Source organism: Ctenopharyngodon idella, chromosome 13 (assembly GCF_019924925.1).
Source record: "Ctenopharyngodon idella isolate HZGC_01 chromosome 13, HZGC01, whole genome shotgun sequence".
NCBI classification, from domain to species: Eukaryota; Metazoa; Chordata; class Actinopteri; order Cypriniformes; family Xenocyprididae; genus Ctenopharyngodon; species Ctenopharyngodon idella.
The window spans coordinates 28,420,426-28,441,070 of record NC_067232.1 but is presented as its reverse complement, the minus strand read 5'-3'; the positions used below and the strand labels follow the sequence as shown (position 1 = coordinate 28,441,070).

Below are 20,645 nucleotides of genomic sequence, written 5' to 3'. Positions count from 1 at the left end.
AAAAATGGGACATGGGTAATGTCCTCATAAGTCACCCTCTCCTTGTAATACCTGTCATACCCATGTCATTATACACATTTGTGTCCTGATATGTCACAAAAACACACACCCACACACACACACACACACACCCACCCCCACACCCACACACATCCAGAGCAGGAGATGTGTGGACCATATTTCCTGAATCTTCACAACACAATGTCTAACTATTATTGGAGACGTAAACAAAATAGCAGTCAATGAAACAACTTATACAAGTTTAGTAAAAACATAAATGTAAATTTATCTTCTTTAAAAGGATGTTAGGATGTTTAAAGATAATTTTAATAAAAAACAAGAAATATATATACTGATTAAAGGGATAGTTCACCCAAAAATGAAAATTCTGTCATCATTTACTCACCCTCAAGTTGTTCAAAACCTGTATAATTTTCTTTGTTTTGTTGAACACAAAGGAAGATATTTTGAAGAATGTGTTAAACTGAACAGTTTTGGGCCACCATTGACTTCCATAGTATTTTTTTTTCCTACTATGGAAGTCAATGGTGCCCCAAAGTGGCCTGGTTACAAACGCTCTTCAAAATATCGTCCTTTGTGTTCAACAGAACAAAGAAATTTATACAGGTTTGGAACAACTTGAGGGTGAGTAAATGATGATAGAATTTAAATTTTTGGGTGAACTGTCCCTTTAAGAGGGTGAATTTGAATTTGTCATGATGTCTGAGACATCTGGACCACAAAACCAGTCATAAGTCACATGGGTATATTTGTAGCAATAGCCAACAATGTATTGTATTGGTCAAAATTATCAATTTTTCTTTTATGCCAAAAATCATTAGGATATTAAGTAAAGATCATGTTCCATGAAGATATTTTGTTTTCCTGCCGTATATATATCAAAAATTTATTTTTCATTCAAGTGGATATGTATTGCCAACGACTTCATTTGGACAATTTTAAAGGCGATTTTCTCAATATTTGATTTTTTTTTTGCACCCTCAGATTCCAGATTTTCAAATACAAACCATATATCAGTGATAAATTTAAAAAAATTGACCCTTATGACTGCTTTTGTGGTTCAGGGTCATATATAGTGTTTGCATATTTTCTCCATAAATTCTTATACCCATATTAAAAAAAATAATAATGTAGCCTACTTAAACTGAGTATACCCATATATATATATACCCATTGATATGGGAATTTTTGGAGGGAAATGTCACAAATCAGACATCTAAATGATCCTTTACCAAAATCTAAATAACCTTATTTATGTAAAATATAATTTCTTATTTATTCATATTCTGATTTATTAAATGATTTAGGGATTAAAATATGCCAAGGACAAATTTTCATAAGATTCAAACAAGGATTTCAACAGAATTAAGTGTGCAAATTAATTTTCAGCACGTTTCAACTCTGAGGAAACACATTTTGTTTATCTTTGCTGGTCATTCATCATTATTTACACTGTCCGGCGCAGCATGGAGACACACTACTGAACAGTGTCACATCCTGCACTCAGACAGTCTCACTCAATCACACTGACACACAACAGCACAAAGACGCTGACCCCGCGGCTGACACCAGCTGCTCTGGGCACAATCTCCACTTCTCCCTCACGCTTTCTCTCCCTTAGCCTTCTTTTCTTATTCTCCTCTCTGTGAGAAGTGAGGCTCCTCCAAACACCCAAAACACACACACACACACATCTGGCATCTCCTGTAAAGTGTAACCTAATCAGGTGAGCCTCCCATGTGAAATATTTAAGCACATGTGTGACAAAGAAATATAGACCTGTAACCGTGAGTGTGTATGGTAGTGTTTTGAAAATAAAATGCATTCAAAACTCTACCAGCAAAACCATCAGAAACGTATTCAGAGACAAGATTCTGCACTAAAGGACAGAAAGATCAGGATGAGCTCCTGTGATATTCGTCTTCAAGGACAAAATAATTCAGTGAAAAAAAATCTGCAACATTAATGCTTTTAAAGTTTTGTTGGGAGGTAGTGTAGCCTAGTGGTTAAAGGTTTAAGCTGGTAACCAAAAAGCTGTTTTTTGGTTAAAACTAGTTTCAGCATCTGATGTTCAACAGATTCACACTTAAAATTAACTAAATTACCAATTATTAATTAGTAAATGTTTTCACCTGTCTGAACATTAGCAGCCTAAAAAGCTGAAAGATTAGTGAGAATTTGTGAGCGGCAGTCAGACTGAGAGACAAACCTGAGCGCAGAGTAGGTGCCCAATGAGAGCGAGGAGAAGTCGGGGTGGTAGTAGAGGTACACCGATGACACACAGGAGGGCAGGATGTCCAGGACCCCCACGGCTACTATTCTGCCATCCAACCAGTACTGCTGATGGAACGATCCGTAGCCCACATCAGGACCATCAGGAGCGGTCTCAGCCTGGGAGGAAGACAGAGAATATAATTATTACTATAAAGATTTCATTATTATACAATTAAATTAATTCATTTTTTACGTTTTGCCGAAAATTACTGTGAATTTAGAGTGATGAGCAAGAAATTCTGTAGGTCAGACTCAAGTATACATCACCCACATGATGTATTTATTATTATTAATTTAAATTAAAACACACACATATATAATATAGCATTTATAATTTAAAATATATAATTTTTTACAAATACAACTGTTCTTATGTCACGAAATGTAGTTTTAAAAGTTTTTTTAGGCAAGAATGTAGTTATTTAGACCTCAATTATGTGACTCATATATAAACATACCGACTATTTTACTATTTGTTTTGACACTTTTGCAGATGTGAGCTCCAGGCCGTCAGCAGCCGTTCAGCGCTCGTATACCCGCCGAGAACAGCTTCATCCCGGACAGTCCTTTAGGTATTTGCCGCTGGCTCTTATATGATTCATTTGGGATACATCAAACAGGCAATCTTTGGTTTCATTAATCTATTACTTGTTCCAGAGCAAAACAATTTGGGTTAAGGGGAAAAGTAAATTTCATAACTTGGTAACGCTTTCTATGAAGACCATACTTATAATGATTTATAGGCCCATTTATACTTATTCATAAGTAAGTATTACTATTCTATAAATATATTTATAAAGCCTCATTAAGACCTATATTGCATTATAAGAACAGTTATAGATACATTTATTTTGTTTTTATAATTACTTATAAGCCATGCATTTGCTTTTTCAATGCACCAATAATAATCCATTATACACTGATATAAAAATGATCAGATATAAAATAGTTCCAGAGACACTTATTTGCTGTACCAATTAGTTATTAATTATATCTTTAATGGCTAATGTTTGCATTAGAGGTCATGGATGGTAATGGTTTTAATTTGTTAAAATCTCTATCTCCTCAGCCATATGCATGACATTGCTTACAGCAGTTTTTTAAACATGCAGAAATTATACTTTAAAATATTGTTGCAGTGTTTTGCAAGTATGTAACATTAAAAAAGATAATTTGTAACATTAAAAAAGTTAATTATTTTATTACAGGAATTACTGTTCATTAGTTACATTTACAAGTAAGCAACTTAAAATGAGCACATCTTCATGATTTCTTACCATTTGATTTAGAAAAATTGCATCCTATGTTTTCACTTTACTTAAAGCCAACAATGATGCATTTATAGAGATTAGTAACTATTATTACTCACAATAAGTATTTTTAAGAACACAACACAGCTATTAACAATATATTCACTAATTTGACAGAAATAAATGTGAATAAAAAGTCATTGTAACTATAATATAATAACATTTTTGCAATGCAGGTTGCATACGACTGACTAATTAATACTTATAATGGATTATGAACATGAGCACTGAAAAAGCAAATGCATGACTTATAATTAATTATATAAATAATATAAATGTAACTATAACTGTTCTTATAATGTGGTATAGGTCTTAATAAGTCTTTATAAATGTGTTTATAAAATAGCAATACTTGCTTATAAATAAGTATAAATGGAGCTATAATTCATTATAAGCATAGAAAGTGTTACCCATAACTTTATATTTAGGCTATATTTAACTTAAATCCTGTACTAGAGCGCTACTTTTGTACGTTTGACTGAATTGTTTGCTTGTGTTTTTTATTTACTTGATTGTGTTTGTTTTCTTGTGTTAATGTCTTTTATAATGGCTATTGTTCTTAATTTAAATATTGTTGTTCAATAAATATTATTTTATATAAATAACATGCCGTATTTGATATTAAGAAAGGGTCCGTCATTAGTATCAGTGATATTATTATGCCATTAGATGGCGGCAAAGACTCTTTATGAGCGAGTCAGAACAATTTGTTTTAGCGCTGTGGGAAATCCCCTTAACTTTTAAAAGGACAAAGACAAAGTTATCGCTTTCTTCAGCAGACATTCAAACTGATTATTTATAATGGATATAATATTATGGACGTCGACCTGAAGAATGAATGCTATATCAGATGCAGGTAATAATTCTCTCTCATAATACTCTACATAATACAATAATCTTCAATAAAGCGACTCAACATTCCTTTGTTACTAGTTCTGAAGTGACCTTTTAGAATTAGTAACAGGATCTTGGGCTCAACTATTAAACTGTCAACTTGAGATTTGAATCCGCGGCGGAAGGAAGTAGTTCTTCACAAAAGAGGGTTTAAAGATGTTTTTATTTCTTATTTATTTACACACTTGTGCTGTTGAATTGTTGTATAAACGCAAAATCTCACTTGTAGCCATGTGATATGGCTGTAGATCAGTACGCTGTGATTACCCACAGCCGAATCACAGCAGTGCTGATATTCAGCCATATCGCACTGCTATCTTCATTTGTTTATGTGCCCGAAGTGCAAATGGCTTTGCAGCAAGACCAGCATACAAAAAAGAATTTACAATAGATTAAAAATACCAGGAAATAAGTCAACAACAAGCCCAAACAACAACCTACTCCTCCCATGCCTGAATTTAACAGAGAAATAAAAGTGGGATTGAATCAATGTTTGTATCCTGAGGGTAAAAACTGAAACTCAGATTAGAAAGGATGGGAACGAACTATTAAGATGGATTGGGCTTTTCTACATACCTGGCGATTATAGGAGGTCCATAGGGTGACTCTGCTGAACTCGTACTACTAGTATTAACTGCCTTCACACTGCCTTCACACTGAGACATAGCGATTCAATATACTAAGACTAAAATGGATTCAATATAAGATTTGTAAAACAAAGTCATCAAGGACCTATCAATGTTAAACTTGGTTTATGCGACATACTTTAGAGTAAAACAGGATAATCAATTAGAAAAGAACAAGGAACTTGATTTTATTTGTTTAGATGGTGAAAATGTTTTGAGAGGAGGGGCTGGAAAAAAAAAAAAAAAAATGTGTGACTGGTGATGTCATTTCTCAGCCATGTTACATATTAATGACAAACTTTTTTGTGCATGTACTGATGAATTGTGCAGAACAAGACCAGGATCATGCATTAAGAAAAAAAGTAAATTTAGTCAAATCTTCAAACTAGTATTATCATGCAAATCAATTCAAATCATTGAAAACATTGTGAAATATGTTCCTGTGTAAGATCCGGTGTAAAAATGAGTCAATCAATGCTCAAACAATTTGAAAGTCTGTGCTTGCAAAGAAACACAGGGTGTACAGTAGCTCGCTAATAGATCCCACATGTGGGCTGAGAGCGGAGGTGTGTGTGTGTGTGTGTGTGTGTGTGTGTGTGTGTGTGTGTGTGTGTGTGTGTGTGGCACACACGAACTCTGAGAAACTACGAGGGGCGATTTAATAAAAATCCTTGCATGAACAAAATCAATCTCCACACTGAAAGCCTGGAACAGAGGAGCCGTTTTTACCCTGTGTGTGTGAATGTGTGTAAACCAGGGGTGGCAGTGAGTGAAACCACTCCAAAAGAAAAACACACTGTTGTGTCTGAAGATAAAAGCCCACATTCTTCATGTGACATAAACGCACTTATGTCTGAATATACGTCTGCTGTTTTGGACGGCCGTAAAACCCCAAACCGTTACCTGCCCGAGATCATATTTCCCACTCAAACCTTCACGCTGTCTTTTTTCAATCAAGTGGCTTATCGAGGAGGGCGCTTTATTCGCCCTACTCCACCAATGAGACTTCAAACGGCTCGGCGGGAGGGGGCTTCGCAGCCGTAGCCGTAACGGGATCTCTCCGCGGCCCCTTCGGCCCATCTGGGTCCAGTTAGCCCTGCAGGAAGGCGGCTCGTTATCACAACACCAGGGGAGCGGCTCGGCCAATCTGTTCAGTATGAGAGGCTTTAGACGCTGCTGCGCCACGGTCACTCACCTCCAAATTAAAACCAACACAGAAACATCACAAATGCTACTCACAATGTTCAAACCTACACTGTAAAAAATGTTTGTAATGTTAAGAGTTAAAATGCGACAGTAAAAACGTTTAATTGGTTAACGGCAAGGTCCCTTTCTATATGCTGTGGAAAAACATTTTATCCCCCTTATTTTTAATGCGAGAGAGGGTGTGGCTATTTGTAACTTTCCGTTGTGTCATGTGCTTCCAGTTATTTCACCGGCTCAAAAACAGTCGGTTATACTACTTGATACTGCAAACTGGTATTTGTTATCATATTATTAGGGTCCAAGCACCTGTAAGCACCTATTTTAATCATTGGCGTTCTTATTATTCTTCTTCTTCCGTTTCCGTTCTGAAAGTCTATGGCAGCCCATAGATCCGCTTGCAGGTAAGTTATTACATTTGGCACACTGATAGAGGTCAGTCTCAACATTAAACACACCGATTTTTGAGTATCTAAATCAATACCTCTAGCGCCACCACCTGTCCAAAGTTGAACTCATTCCTCTGATTCCTTAGCTTAATACGATTCGAATACTATGTCATCATTTTCCGTCATGAAAATTCTCCTGCCATTTTGAATTTTTTGAAAAACCTACTTTTTGTTGCTATGATTTTCACCAAAAATTTAACCAGATCATCTTCAGACCATGCAGGCAAAACGTTGTGGAATTCAAGTTGATTTCTCAAACCGTTTTCGAAAATCTTGCGAACGAATTATGCGTAGCGCTTGCGAAAATAGACGTAAGGCTATATCTCCTCAACGCTTTATCGTAACTTTAACTTGGTCCATGCATGCTGTTACATGCTGCGTTTCGGCACAGCGCCACCTACTGGTCCGGAGAAACGAAAAATGGCTATTTTTGCTTATAACTTCTGAACAGTTTGTCCAAATCATAAAAGAAAAAGTCTTCAACAGGCTGACAAAAGAAAGCACAAAAAAGAAGAGGCAGGCAGGAGAATGAGTTCATCTTGTTAGATTTGGGGCGTCATGCACAGTCGAATTATATACAATTTTCCAATATCGGCCATTTTGGGCGAAATTTGTAGTGAAATGCTGTATTTTACAAACGCGTTGGCGTATCGTTACGAAACTCAGTACATGCCTTTGGCATTCCCACAATTCCCTGTGTGAAATTAGATTTGATATTTCATTTAAATAATTATATTTATTGGTTTCTAGGTAAAGGTTTTGTTATCAGTTATTTAAATTTAGCTTTTATGTTGCATCTTATGTTGTTTAATTAATGTTTATTACATTATTACAGTATCACAGTATTTCTGTTCACAACAGAGTGCACCTTTTATATACTTCTATATATTTGAAACATGCATTTTCTTTGAAACATTTCAAAACAGCTTCACAATAAAGGTATATGTGTTGTGAACGTGCTATGCAAATAAACTTGAATTAAACTGAATATTTTACAATATAGCTCAGCTTGTGGAAAGGCTACTTGTGATGAACATCATGTGTCTCTTTTCCCACCTGTATTATTACGGTGGATTTATCAGTTTATTATACAGGCACAAAACAGATTTTAGTACTCTAGTTGGATGGAATATTAACATTATATCAGTTAGGGAAATTAACAGTTTTTATTTTAAATTCAAGTGTAATTCAGTGCCGTAAAAACTAGCATCTTTCAAAGTATAATCTTTGCTCTACTGCTAAACTGGCATGGTTCACAACATCCCTCCCCACTTCCTGGAGAAATGTTACAGTAAACCCCTTTATCCGCCGAGGACCACATTCCACATGTATAGTTTATTTGTTTTCATTCAGCGTGCTTGTCCCATTGGTTGGCGGTTTAAACTAGCTGTCAGTATTAAGTACGCACAGCCGCTCAAGATGAAGGTGCTTTCATAGCGCGGCTAGCGGTGATGATGAAGGGCTTGCGGTGAAACTGAGAGCCCATTCTCAGCCTGGCTTTTGGCACCACATGTGCTGGGCCTCGTTTCTGTCAGAACCAGACTGGACTCAAATCCAACGCATGTCATGCTAACTTACCCTCCGGCAGCGGAGAACCGCTAAAGGAACGTTAAGCTCTCAGCACCACCTGACAGCTGCCCATCTTTCATCCGTAATGATCTGATGGTATGTTCTAGATTGTGTTTTCGTTCCGTTTTAATGAAACGCAGCCTCCGCAGAAGTATTTCACAGTAAAAGTCTCAGGCATGTTTATGCAGCCATGACCTAAGTGCGGGAAATGGCGTCACCTTGACCCCAGGATCACCTTGCCGGACAGCCTAATGACTGCGCCTGTGCCACTGTGAAGGCAAGCAAAACAGAGATGAAGCCAACAATAAAGGCAGGGGCCCAAATCACAAGCATATGCTGCCCTGTGCCGGTCTTTGTTTGGCCGGCTTTCTCAGCCGTGTAGTGGCGTGCTAAGCGACCGTTTGCAGTCGGCGTAGGGGACGTCAACAGGCTGTTTGTCAGGAGGCTGGGGTAGTTAATGTTCCTCTTTCATGAACGATACAATGGCTCTTCTATTCGTACAAACAACAAGAGAGGTTAATACATGCAGGAAACCAGTTATCCAACCAGAGAGAGAAGAGAAGAGAAGAGAAATTATATTATGGATGGATGGATGGATGGATGGATGAATGATGGACAGAACAACAGATGGATGGATGGAACGACAGAACAATGGACAGAATGACGGATGGATGGAATGACAGAACTATGGATGGATGGATGGATGGAATGACGGACAGAATAGTAGATGGATGATGGATGGACAGAATGATGATGGATGGAACGACAGAACAATGGATGGAACGACAGAACAACGGACAGAACGATGGATGGATGGAGGGATGGAGGGATGGATGGATGGAATGACGGACAGAACAGTAGATGGATGATGGATGGATAGAATGATGATGGATGGAACGACAGAACAACGGACAGAATGATGGATGGATGGATGACGGACAGAACAATAGATGGATGGATAGAACAACAGAACAACGGACAGAATGATGGATGGATGGATGGCTGGCTGGCTGGCTGGATGGATGGCAGACAGAACAATAGATGGATGATGGATGGATGGAACGATGATGGATGGAACGTCAGAACAATGGACAGAACGATGGACGGATGGATGGATGGATGGATGGATGGAACGACAGAACAAAGGACATAATGATGGATTGATTGATGGAACAATGAATGGATGGAACGACAGAACAACAGAACAACGGACAGAACGATGGATGGATGGAGGGATGGATGGATGGAATGACGGACAGAACAGTAGATGGATGATGGATGGATAGAATGATGATGGATGGAACGACAGAACAATGGACAGAACGATGGATGGATGGATGACAGACAGAACAATAGATGATGGATGGAACGACAGAACAACGGACAGAATGATGGATGGATGGATGACGGACAGAACAATAGATGGATGGATAGAACAACAGAACAACGGACAGAATGATGGATGGCTGGCTGGCTGGCTGGCTGGCTGGCTGGATGGATGGATGGCAGACAGAACAATAGATGGATGATGGATGGATGGAACGATGATGGATGGAACGTCAGAACAATGGACAGAACGATGGACGGATGGATGGATGGATGGATGGAACGACAGAACAAAGGACATAATGATGGATTGATTGATGGAACAATGAATGGATGGAACGATGGATGGAAAGACAGAACAACGGACTGAACAATGGATGGATGGATGGATGAATGGAACGACAGAACAACAGACAGAACGACGGATGGATGGATGGATGGAATGATAGAACAACAGACAGAACGAAGGATGGATGGATGACGGACAGAACAATAGATGGATGGATGGAACGGTGGATGGAACGACAGAACAGTGGACAGAACAATGGATGGATGGATGACAGAACAATGGACAGAATGATGGATGGATGGATGGATAGATGGAATGACAGAACAACAGACAGAACGACGGATGGATGGATGGATGGATGGATGGATGGAATGATAGAACAACAGACAGAACGAAGGATGGATGGATGACGGACAGAACAATAGATGGATGGATGGAACGGTGGATGGAACGACAGAACAGTGGACAGAACAATGGATGGATGGATGACAGAACAATGGACAGAATGATGGATGGATGGATGGATAGATGGAATGACGGACACAATAATAGATGGATGGACAGAACGATGGACGGATAGAACAATGGATGGATGGATGGATGGAACGATGATGTATGGAACGACAGAACAATGGACAGAACGATGGACAGATGAATGGATGGAACGACAGAACAAAGGACAGAACGATAGATGGATGGACAGAACGATGGATGGATAGAACAACGGATGGATAGATGGATGGATGGAATGACAGAGCAACGGACAGAACGACAGATGGATGTGATTACAATAAAATAGCCAGAAACTGACCAGAAAGCACAATGAAAAATCATAAAAATATTAAATTATTTAAATATTTAGATGTATTATTTAGATAACTTTGTTATCATTTTGTTATCAGTAAAGTTCACTAATGCCATAAAAAGTAACGCCTAATTTCGTTTCCAATTTGGAAACCCTGCAGCATCACACGGTGAATTCAGGTTAATGCAAGTCACTGTCCAACACCACAGTAGAGTTACACAGATATTCACAAAAACACCAACAAAGAACACTGACTCGAGTATTGTACAACAGAATATAAAATACCTCCATTATATTATATTACATCCCATTTATTGACTACAGTGATTATTCCCGCAGAGCATTAAATGTCAAAGAATTATTCCTCAAACGTGGGCCGTAGAGAAGCGCTGGGAACGCCGCAGGACTCAAATGTTATTCGAGTCACACAGGCACTCTGAACACACAGCGCTCATTAGACGCAGCGCTCAGCGACGGCTCATTTAACCCCACGTGGAAACAGCAGCGCTCCATTACGACTGCCATTTCTCTCAGAGCCGGCACTCACGGCATGGCGTGGCACGCTCCCGTCCTGGGAACAGCTCCCTCTGCGCCGCAGATGCACAGCCTGTACTGGATATATGCAGGCATGTGGAGCTCTGATTACATTATGGGGAAGTGTTTATTAATGCGCTAATGATTTCAGTGTGTCCTATGTGTCATGCTGGCCGTTTGGGGTGACGAGACATGGACAGTTGAAGACTAATTGGTATTGCTTGTCACTGGAATTAGAAAATAAAAGAAAACTATGCCATGAGTGTTGTATGCCAAGTTTGTGTGTATATGCATGTGGAAAAACAGGGGTATGGGGCAAAGGCAGGGTTTGAGGTCTATAAAACCTTGACGACTAATTACACAACACCGCTGTTAACGAGCATTTCCCCTTAGGACAGACATTTCAGGTCAATAAAAAGACATTTAAAAAAGCCAAACAGAAACAGACATACAAATGCAACACAGGCGTGCATCAGGAGAAGGGCATGTCAGTGACGCAAAACACGCTGCCACGCACGCCATGTGACACACACGTGAACAAACACACACACACACCTAGATAAACACAACCAGGTGAATGAGCCTAATAGATGCTAACGGCAAATCTACAATGATGTTTGCTTACTTTCGACTTTGCAGGCAAAGTTCAAATAGTGTTATTGTTCATGCATCTTTAAGTGAACGGATGCCCCACAAGCACACGGTTCTGCACTTGATGCCAATTGCCCCTTTAAGATTTCTGCACGCAGAACACTAGTTTATCTGATTAGATTTCTAGAAAATTAGAATCCTGAAATTAGAATAACTGTATCACGGTTTCCACAAAAATCTGAAGCAGCACAACTGTTTTCAACATTATTGATAATCAGAAATGTTTCTTGAGCAGCAAATCATCATATCAGAATGATTTCTGAAGGATCATGTGACACTGAAGACTGGAGTAATGATGCTCAAAGCTTTTGAAAGGTGGTGTATATTTTGCTAATTAAACTAAAAATGGAAGTTTGAAAAAGAATGTAAACTAAAAAGTATGAGTGAGTGTACGGCATCGCTGATGTTGGAGCGTCTGGCTAACAGCCTTGACGAGGTGATAAAAGCATGTTTCCTGTAATGGTAACAATCTTCATTAGCACAAAGAGCGAAGCAGAGTGCATATGTTTCCCTCTACATCCTCCCCCCTTTTTTAAGGAAAAAATAGGAAGAGTTAAACAAAAAGGCAAAATCTGAGAGCTTTCTATCCCTCCACAGACAGCCTGAATAACGCGCGAGAACAAACCATAACACACGAGAATGAATCTCATTGGTTCTTCTGGAAGCTCAAACGTGCTGCGTAACCAATGAGGTTCATTCTCATCTTACGCAGCACTTTTGAGCCTCCTCAAGAGGTTTGTTCTCGCGAGTCAAGGAGGTTCGGATGAGCTTCAGTTTATGTTTGCTGATCAATGCTTATATGTGAGTAAAAGCCTAAATTAAAAGGGTCATGAACTGCGTTGTTTTATAATGTTTCCTGGGGTGCACTTATATTGTTAGTATACTTTTATCAAAAATTGTCATAATTTAGAAATAAAAGGCATTTTTCCTACTCTGATTTTCACATGAAAGCAGTGATCTCGTCATCGCAACTCAATTTCTGTTTTCATCATCACTAACAGTGCAAACACGATAAGAGATTTGTTGAATAAAATGGGAGTTTTGTCGCGAGTCCAGAACTCCGTCACTGAAAAACTTGCTCTGTTTGATTGACAGCTCCAGTGATTGTAAAGGAAGCGTTCTTTGATCGCATTCTAGATATAATTTAATCACCGTTTAAATAACAGGTTATTTTCATCCTACTAAGAGAAACACGTGAAGTTGAGCGTTTAGTCACTGGTTTGATTTACTGACACACAGACAAAGATCATCTGACTGTACATGAATCATTAATATCAGATCAGGCATTAGAATGAACACAGTTACTGACATGTTGTTGCATTACTGTCGAGTCCATATCGTAAAAGTCTAAAGTCTGAAATGTGATTGATTTTCCAAAGAATCCACAGTGAAATGTACAGAATACAAATAAATAAAGCTCAACTTGAAAATAAATAACCATATTCCTGCATTAGGATCCTTTGAAAGGTAATGCTATTTTAGTCCTGTATCGCTCTTCTCTCCTCCTCATCTCACTAACACACCAGTGGGCGGGGCTAATGATGCAATGATGAAGTAGGCGTTGATTTCTTCTGTGGAGGCGGAGTTTCATTTATCTATAGACACATTCCAGGTTTAGTCGTTCGCTGGTGTCAATAAAAGCATTTATTGGACTAACAAGCAAGTTTTCAGTTCTGAAACTTTCAGGATAATCTTACAGTACGATGACCTCTTATATATCAAAAGCTCAAGGAAAAGGTGATTTCTCAGTTCATGACCCCTTTAAATCTGGTCATCATAAAAAGCGAGTCTCTTTAGAAAATTTGGACTAAACCACTCAATTCATTTGGATTAGTTTTCCAATCTCTTTATGAACTTTTTGAAGCGTCAAGGTTGCAGTTGCGTAGCTGTCTATGAAGAGACAGAAAGCTCTCAGATTTCATCAAAAAGATCTTCATTTGTGTTCTAAAGATGAATGAAAGTCTTATAGGTTTGTAATGACATGAGGGTGAGTAATTAATGACAACTTTTTTGGGTAAACTAACCATTTAAAGAAAAATGAAAAAATTATGAAACTTATCAAATTAAAAATATTGCTTTGACAACAACTGAAATAGTTTAAGTAGAAGTATTGAAATTACTAAAAAAAAAAAAGCTAGTTAGCTAGCTAGTTGCTACTTCTCTCTGCAGCTTCTGAGAGGCACTTGAAGGCCTACGTCCTCGGACTCCTGTCTGATTGAGAAGTCTAATGGTGGACTTGGCTACGAATCCTCTGCAACCCACTTCGACTGGAAACACACTTACTACCAGTTACATAAAATGAAATAATATTTGTGCCATGCCACAGTACTTTTTTCTAAAGGAATGATTTTTTTCTGAATGGAAAAGCCAAGTCAATAAGTTGTTCAACCTCACCACAATTTAACATCTCATCAACATCAACAAACATTCGCCCAGTCACATTTGCTCTTTAATGCCCTCTTCTGCTCCTCAATATCAAGGAAACACCACAAAGGGATCGCTTGATGATGGCAGCTGGACATGACAGAGATGATCATCTGTCAGGGACGATTTCACATCACAGTCAACTCTTTGTTTGCGTTCCCGTCCCATGTGTGTGTGGCCATGCCATGCTGCACAGAAATGTGCTTGGTCTGGACAACACATTTAACTTTTTCCATCGTCTCATGACAAACAAACAACCCAACAATTACACTGCTACCCCGAGAGCCATTTCCACATGTTGTTTGTCTCAATGCGGCTCTACATCAGACTCCTATAGACAGCTGCGTAAATTTAACATTGTTACTCATATGTGGTATTACCCTAAGGTTTAATATGAATATATGATGCCTGATGCCAGTCATATTTCCTTCAAAATCAAAAGGAAAAACAAAATACATTTTGTATAAAGTGCAAAATCATGAAAACTCCCTATATGTGCACTTTGAGTTCTTCAGTAGAAACCAGAAGAAGTGTAACCGTATGAAACTACCGATGAATATGATTAAATCATCCGCTTTGAGACTATACTGGACCTGTGCGATTTCAAAGGGAAATCCTCTAAAATGGCCAAGACATTGGCAAGAGAGGCAAATCTTATTGTACATTTGAAAATTTTAAAAAAGACTTACCTCTAAAGGAGAGTCACAGAGGAACCTCTTAAACTGTGAGAGGAAAGAAGTAAAAAAGAACAGCGTTACTTTAAATTCAAATACATGACAAAATATAAAGTACACAAGATAACAGTTATAGTTGGAGGGCAGTCTCATGTATACAGTTGAACACATTTGATATGGCCTTTGTATCATTTTATCTCTCCTGTGGTTGTTGCATCACCAAATCATTTAAGGCTTAGCTCACATTACAAGACTTGTACTGTATTGTCAATGTAAAGTTGTGCATTAACGTCAGACTAGGCTTAACTGTAGCTACGATCTGCTCTCACACACAATCATGCACATAGCAAAGTGAGAAAAGATTAATGACAACACGTCCGCAGACAACATGTTGCAGTGTTGGGCTGGTCACGATGCCCAAAGAAACAAATCAATGCTTTAAATCTTCAATTTGACGTTGAACTGTTTTCAATTCTGCTTTATTTAAGAGGGTTTAAATAAACTTGGCTCTTTAACAACACACACAATAGCAACTTTTGTAATCACAGTGATGCAAGACATTTACTATTATTTACTTAATTTCAAAACGAGTAGCTGTTTGCTCATTCGTTTGTTTTGGCTGAAGCGAGGTGGTAGTAACTGGCTAGCTTTGTAAAGAAAGAGAAAAGGCAATATGTTAATTAAGGAGGTTTTAAATAACTTTATCTTTGCTAGAGCCTTGATTTCTTTATCGATGACTGACTTATCTTTGTTTAACTCACACACAGGACTAAAAACAGATTATAGTGTGAAGAAACAGACTTTTCATACTTCAGTACAAAAATGATGATTTGTTATTTTATAATAGTGATTTCATAATGTCTAAATATAAATTCAAAAGCATGAGAAAATGTGTGAAAAAATATATTAGGGAGTGGAAATGTCTAATAAGCCAATAAGTGCTCCTTTGCCGCCATCTACTGTTATAGTGGTCATTTTTTTATTTTTTAATAAAAGTGTTTGTTTGCCACCAAGTGTTATTTTTTCCTGCAACTTTTAGTTGTGCAAATTAGGGCTGGAATGATAATGCAATCGACGAAATTAACCGATTTGCGTAGAATGCGTCGATTCGCTGTTTGTAAGGCTCGAAATTGAGATCATTTTGGTCGCATATGCTCCTGAAATTTAGACTGAAGCTAAATTTAGCTTTTGAAGCTGCACTGAAACTGACATTTGGACCTTCAACCCGTTGAACCCCAGTGAAGTCCACTATATGGAGAAAAATCCTGGAATGTTTTCCTCAAAAACCTTCATTTCTTTTCCACTGAAGAAAGACATAAACATCTTGGATGACATGGAGGAGAGTAAATTATCAGGAAATTTTAATTCTGAAGTGAACTAATCCTCTCTCGTGTCACCTCAAATCGATATTGAAAATGAATGATGACCAGTTGTTTTGTCGCTGCACCTTGAAAATGTAATGACAACCCTGATGCCTCAGATACTTATATTGTCAGCGATGAGCTCACCTAAAAGCTCTTTATCCAAACATACAAACCACAACCACAGAAATGCATGAAAAAGCCATAAAACGGTCCATGATCATTGGCACTTGTAGCATGTGTGCATTGGCTGTTTTAGCTGGTTGTCACTGCTTATCCACAGGCCTGAGATACTAATATACCCTGCTATAATGGTGAAACATCAAACCAATGAGAGACAAAGAGAGAGAGGCAGCTTATACAATCTCAATGGCAATACTTCCACTTAGACTTGAATGAACTTTCAAAAGAAGCTGCTGCTTCCAGATCTTCATCAGAGTAAGTCTGATGGAATTACATTTGGTTCCATGTAACGAACTCGCACAAATGCACATTTCATCCCCTCCATCTTTAATATACAGACACACACACAGTGGGTCTGGTTGTAATCTGGCAAAACCAGGCTCCTGTGGTTTAAAATGCTACAAAACAACAGTGAGTAGCTTCGCTTATTGGACAGCGAGAGGGTTGGAGAGAATTAGTCAGCAGTTACGAACTCCATATGGTGATTTCTGCGATGTTTAGAGAACTAACAGCGAATGAGGGTTGGGAATCAACAACAAAACAATTTATGGTTTTTGTTTCCTTAAATGTTCTTGAACATATACAATTTTCAGAGAACTGTTTCTGTGTTATATATACTTAAAACTGTACGACTTAAATTAACAAATGGCTCTTTTGCAATAAGACTCAATTTGCGGCAGTTGTGCAAGAGAAATGTATTGTTGGGAAAGTGGAACTGAGAAAGATGGGATATGGAAGAGGGTTGCGGTGAGTCACTCAGGGGGTAAAACCTGGCAAAGACTCTCTCCTGTGCTGCCAGGCACTCAACAGTGGGAGTCTGTGGGTAACAGCTCTATGAGAAAGGGCAATGCAGCCATTTCCATTAGTCTTCTTGCTGATCTCCTGGAGCCTGGCAGTGAACACTCGGCTTGGTTATTAACTTAGACTGGATAGGATGAGGATGCACAGATATACATATTTACATATATATATATATATATATATATATATATATATATATATATATACACACACACACACATGCACCAAAGAACAAGAAAAACAGAATAGAAAAGAACAAGAAAATCAATTTGCTCTGTCTCTGAAACAACTTTTCTAACATCACCAAGCCCTCTTACATCTCAACCTCTCCCCTCCAACCACCAACCATATTAGAGACACTTTTCACAATCAATTCCTGTCAACTACCCATATCTTACATGACAAGCATTCATGTTTCTTTCACCATGGCTTTATTCTCTCTGTAGCCCTTCTTCAAATGTGTTTTTCTGAGACGTTCCAAAATGGCCTTTTGTGAAAGCAAAAAAGTGAACTCTGACCAAAAGTAGGAAGTGAAATGGCTCAGCAGGGATTTGAAATTAAGCAGAACATAGTGAACATTAGGGACTGGTCCTTAATGGACCATGAAATCTGCTGTTTAGATCAACCTACGTCTGTCAGAGAGGTAATAAGGCAACACCGTACTTCATTTAACTAGGTAATATTCTTGTACACTGAAATATATTCAAGTAAAGGGGAGTTTTAAGAAGAGAAACTGCCAATTTTGGAAAATTTAATGGCAAATGCATACATTAACATACATTAATACAGAAAGTCTGAGACCCTACAAGATGATGGCATTAGTAAGAATAAACACATACTGTATGAATCGATTTGTGTTCCTCCTCTCCTCCCCAGAGGTACTCCATTTAATTAGTTAGTGTGCCATTAGGAGTAAATACAGTTTTAACAGGATTTGTTGTGCTGAAAATCAGTGCCACATGTGTAGGAGCTCAGTCACGCCTAACTAGACTACAACAACAGAAATCCCTGCCCGTGTGTGTGTGTGTCCCAATTATGATCTTCCACTCACAATAAGAGGGTGTTCACACTGATTTCAAGCAACAAAATGACCAGAAGTCCTGCATTTCCACAGATTTTGAGGGAAACGAGTTACTGCATAATCAGCCCACAAACTTACTCCACAAGTTACTTTAACATCCAAACACACAACTTTATTATCACAAACTGACTTTGATGTAATGTTAAGAATTTATTCAATTATTAATATATCATTCAAAAGTTTGGGGTCAGTAAGTTAATAAAGAAAGTAATACTTTTATTTAGCAAGGATGCATTAAACTGATCAAAAGTGACAGTAAAGACATTTATAATGTCACAGAAGATTTCCATTTCAAATAAATGCTGTTCTTTAGAACTTTCCATTTATCAAAGAATCCTGATCATTTTTAATCTTGGTTAATACAAAAATCTGAAGCAGCACAACTGTTTTCAATATTGATAATAATCATAAATGTTTCTTGATCATCAAATCATCATATTAGAATGATTTCTGAAGGATCATGTGACACTGAAGACTGGAGTAATGATGCTGAAAATTCAGCTTTGATCACTGGAATAAATTACACTTTAAAATATATTCAAATAAAAAATGTTTTTTAAAATTGTAATAATATTTCACAATAGTACAGTTTTTAATGTATTTTTGATCAAATAAATGAGCAGAAGAGACTTAAAAACATCTTAAAACATCTTACCAACCCAAAACTTTTCAAGGATAGTGTAAGTTCACATGAATCAAAAATCACAAAATCAATTTTATTTCACGCAGACAGGGAAATAATCTTGCTGAAATAGCTTTGCAGCACATTTTCTTCAGGGCCAGATCCACCACCAAAGGGTACGAGAACGAAAAAGAAAAATAAGCGAAGGATGGGGGGAATGGAGAGACAGAGACAAGTGACTTCAGGAAAGTCCCCAACTCAATTTATACACACAGACCCGTGTCTCATATCGGAGTGGAATGACTTGGCTATAATGCTCTCGAGGCTGTGCTAATGCAAACATACGCACACCTTCCGCACTATAAATAGAGCTCTGTTATGGCACCAGGAAAGAATCTGGTGGGAGACTGACGGCTCTGATGACTTTATTCATTTGCTGTTGGCAGAGCCGGGCTAGTTTCCAGGCCTAAGGGGGGCAAAGGCTTCTCTCAGGCTACTGAGAATGTCAAGTAGATCCACATCCAGTTCACCCTCAGCATCTGTGTACCAAGTCGTCTTAACAGTGAGCAAGTGATTGAGGCCAGAAAGAGCTTCTATACTCAAACGTAAATGCAGTCAAAACAATGCAAGTGCAAGACTGTGGCGGTAACAAACCTTGAGGTCTCAAGAAGGTGATAGAGTTTCTTTCTTTCCAAAGCACCAAGAATGCATAAGATTTGGTGTCTTTAGACATCTGGTTCATCCTCAACACCACAACACCTCTCTCTTTATACTCAAAAACTCTCCAGTACATTTGAGATGAAACCACACTTCCACTATCATCATGACCTGTTTGACATTGTTCAGTGTAGTTGAACCACCAACAACCACCAAAGCTTTTTTTTTTTTAAATCACTCTTTGTATAAAATTTGATTTATCTTGGCCTCCCTTTGTCCTCCCGACAGTGTTTTAATAATGTAAAGATACCTTACAAGCTCCCAGACTGCCAATGTTGCTTCTTTTATGACATGTAATTGAGTTATGGCTGTGTTTCACAGAGCAGGGTGTGTGTATGCGGCCCGGCCCAGTCTAAGACTGAAAAAACACAACAGAAGGGTTTTACCTGCCTACATCTCAACAGATTCACCAAGTCCTAATTCACTCTCTAGCAAAACACAGGTGAATTATTGGCCAATCCAGACAATGCTCAAGTCTTCAGCCACTGTAAAATAGCTCTGCAAGCACTATATTATTAATACATTTTTTCATTGTGCAGTATACACTGATGACAACAGACAAAACTGTGGAATATAGCTGCAAGCAGCAATTAAGGGGCCAAGCACAACAGAAGCAAACAAGGAAGCTATCAGCAGACCAACAATGTCATAATGGACTATGATAGCGACTGAGACAAAGACACTGCAAGTCAATTTTGAAGTCAATCAGACCAACAGTACTGTACTTAGAGCCAATTTCAAGTTTTGTTCGATTACAGCGCCACCAAGTGGTGCAGTCCAACCACTTTTTTGTGTGTCCTCCTCAGTGTGACTCCATACATAAGCGTGTCA

The 20,645-nt window shown here is 38.2% G+C and overlaps 1 protein-coding gene across 7 annotated transcripts in view; it reads right to left on the bottom strand.

The window, feature by feature from the left end:
- LOC127524802 (arginyl-tRNA--protein transferase 1) overlaps nucleotides 1-20,645 on the bottom strand; it is a 100,945-nt gene that overhangs the window by 46,941 nt on the left and 33,359 nt on the right. For 5 of the 7 annotated variants that reach the window (XM_051916740.1, XM_051916734.1, XM_051916733.1 and 2 more), the window contains 2 exons: nucleotides 15,065-15,097; nucleotides 2,231-2,412 (listed from right to left, as the gene is read on the bottom strand). In XM_051916740.1, coding sequence (XP_051772700.1) covers nucleotides 2,231-2,412; nucleotides 15,065-15,097 — 215 coding nt within the window. The remainder of the gene's footprint in view (nucleotides 1-2,230; nucleotides 2,413-15,064; nucleotides 15,098-20,645) is intronic. The other 2 variants (XM_051916735.1, XM_051916738.1) reach the window with 1 other exon arrangement.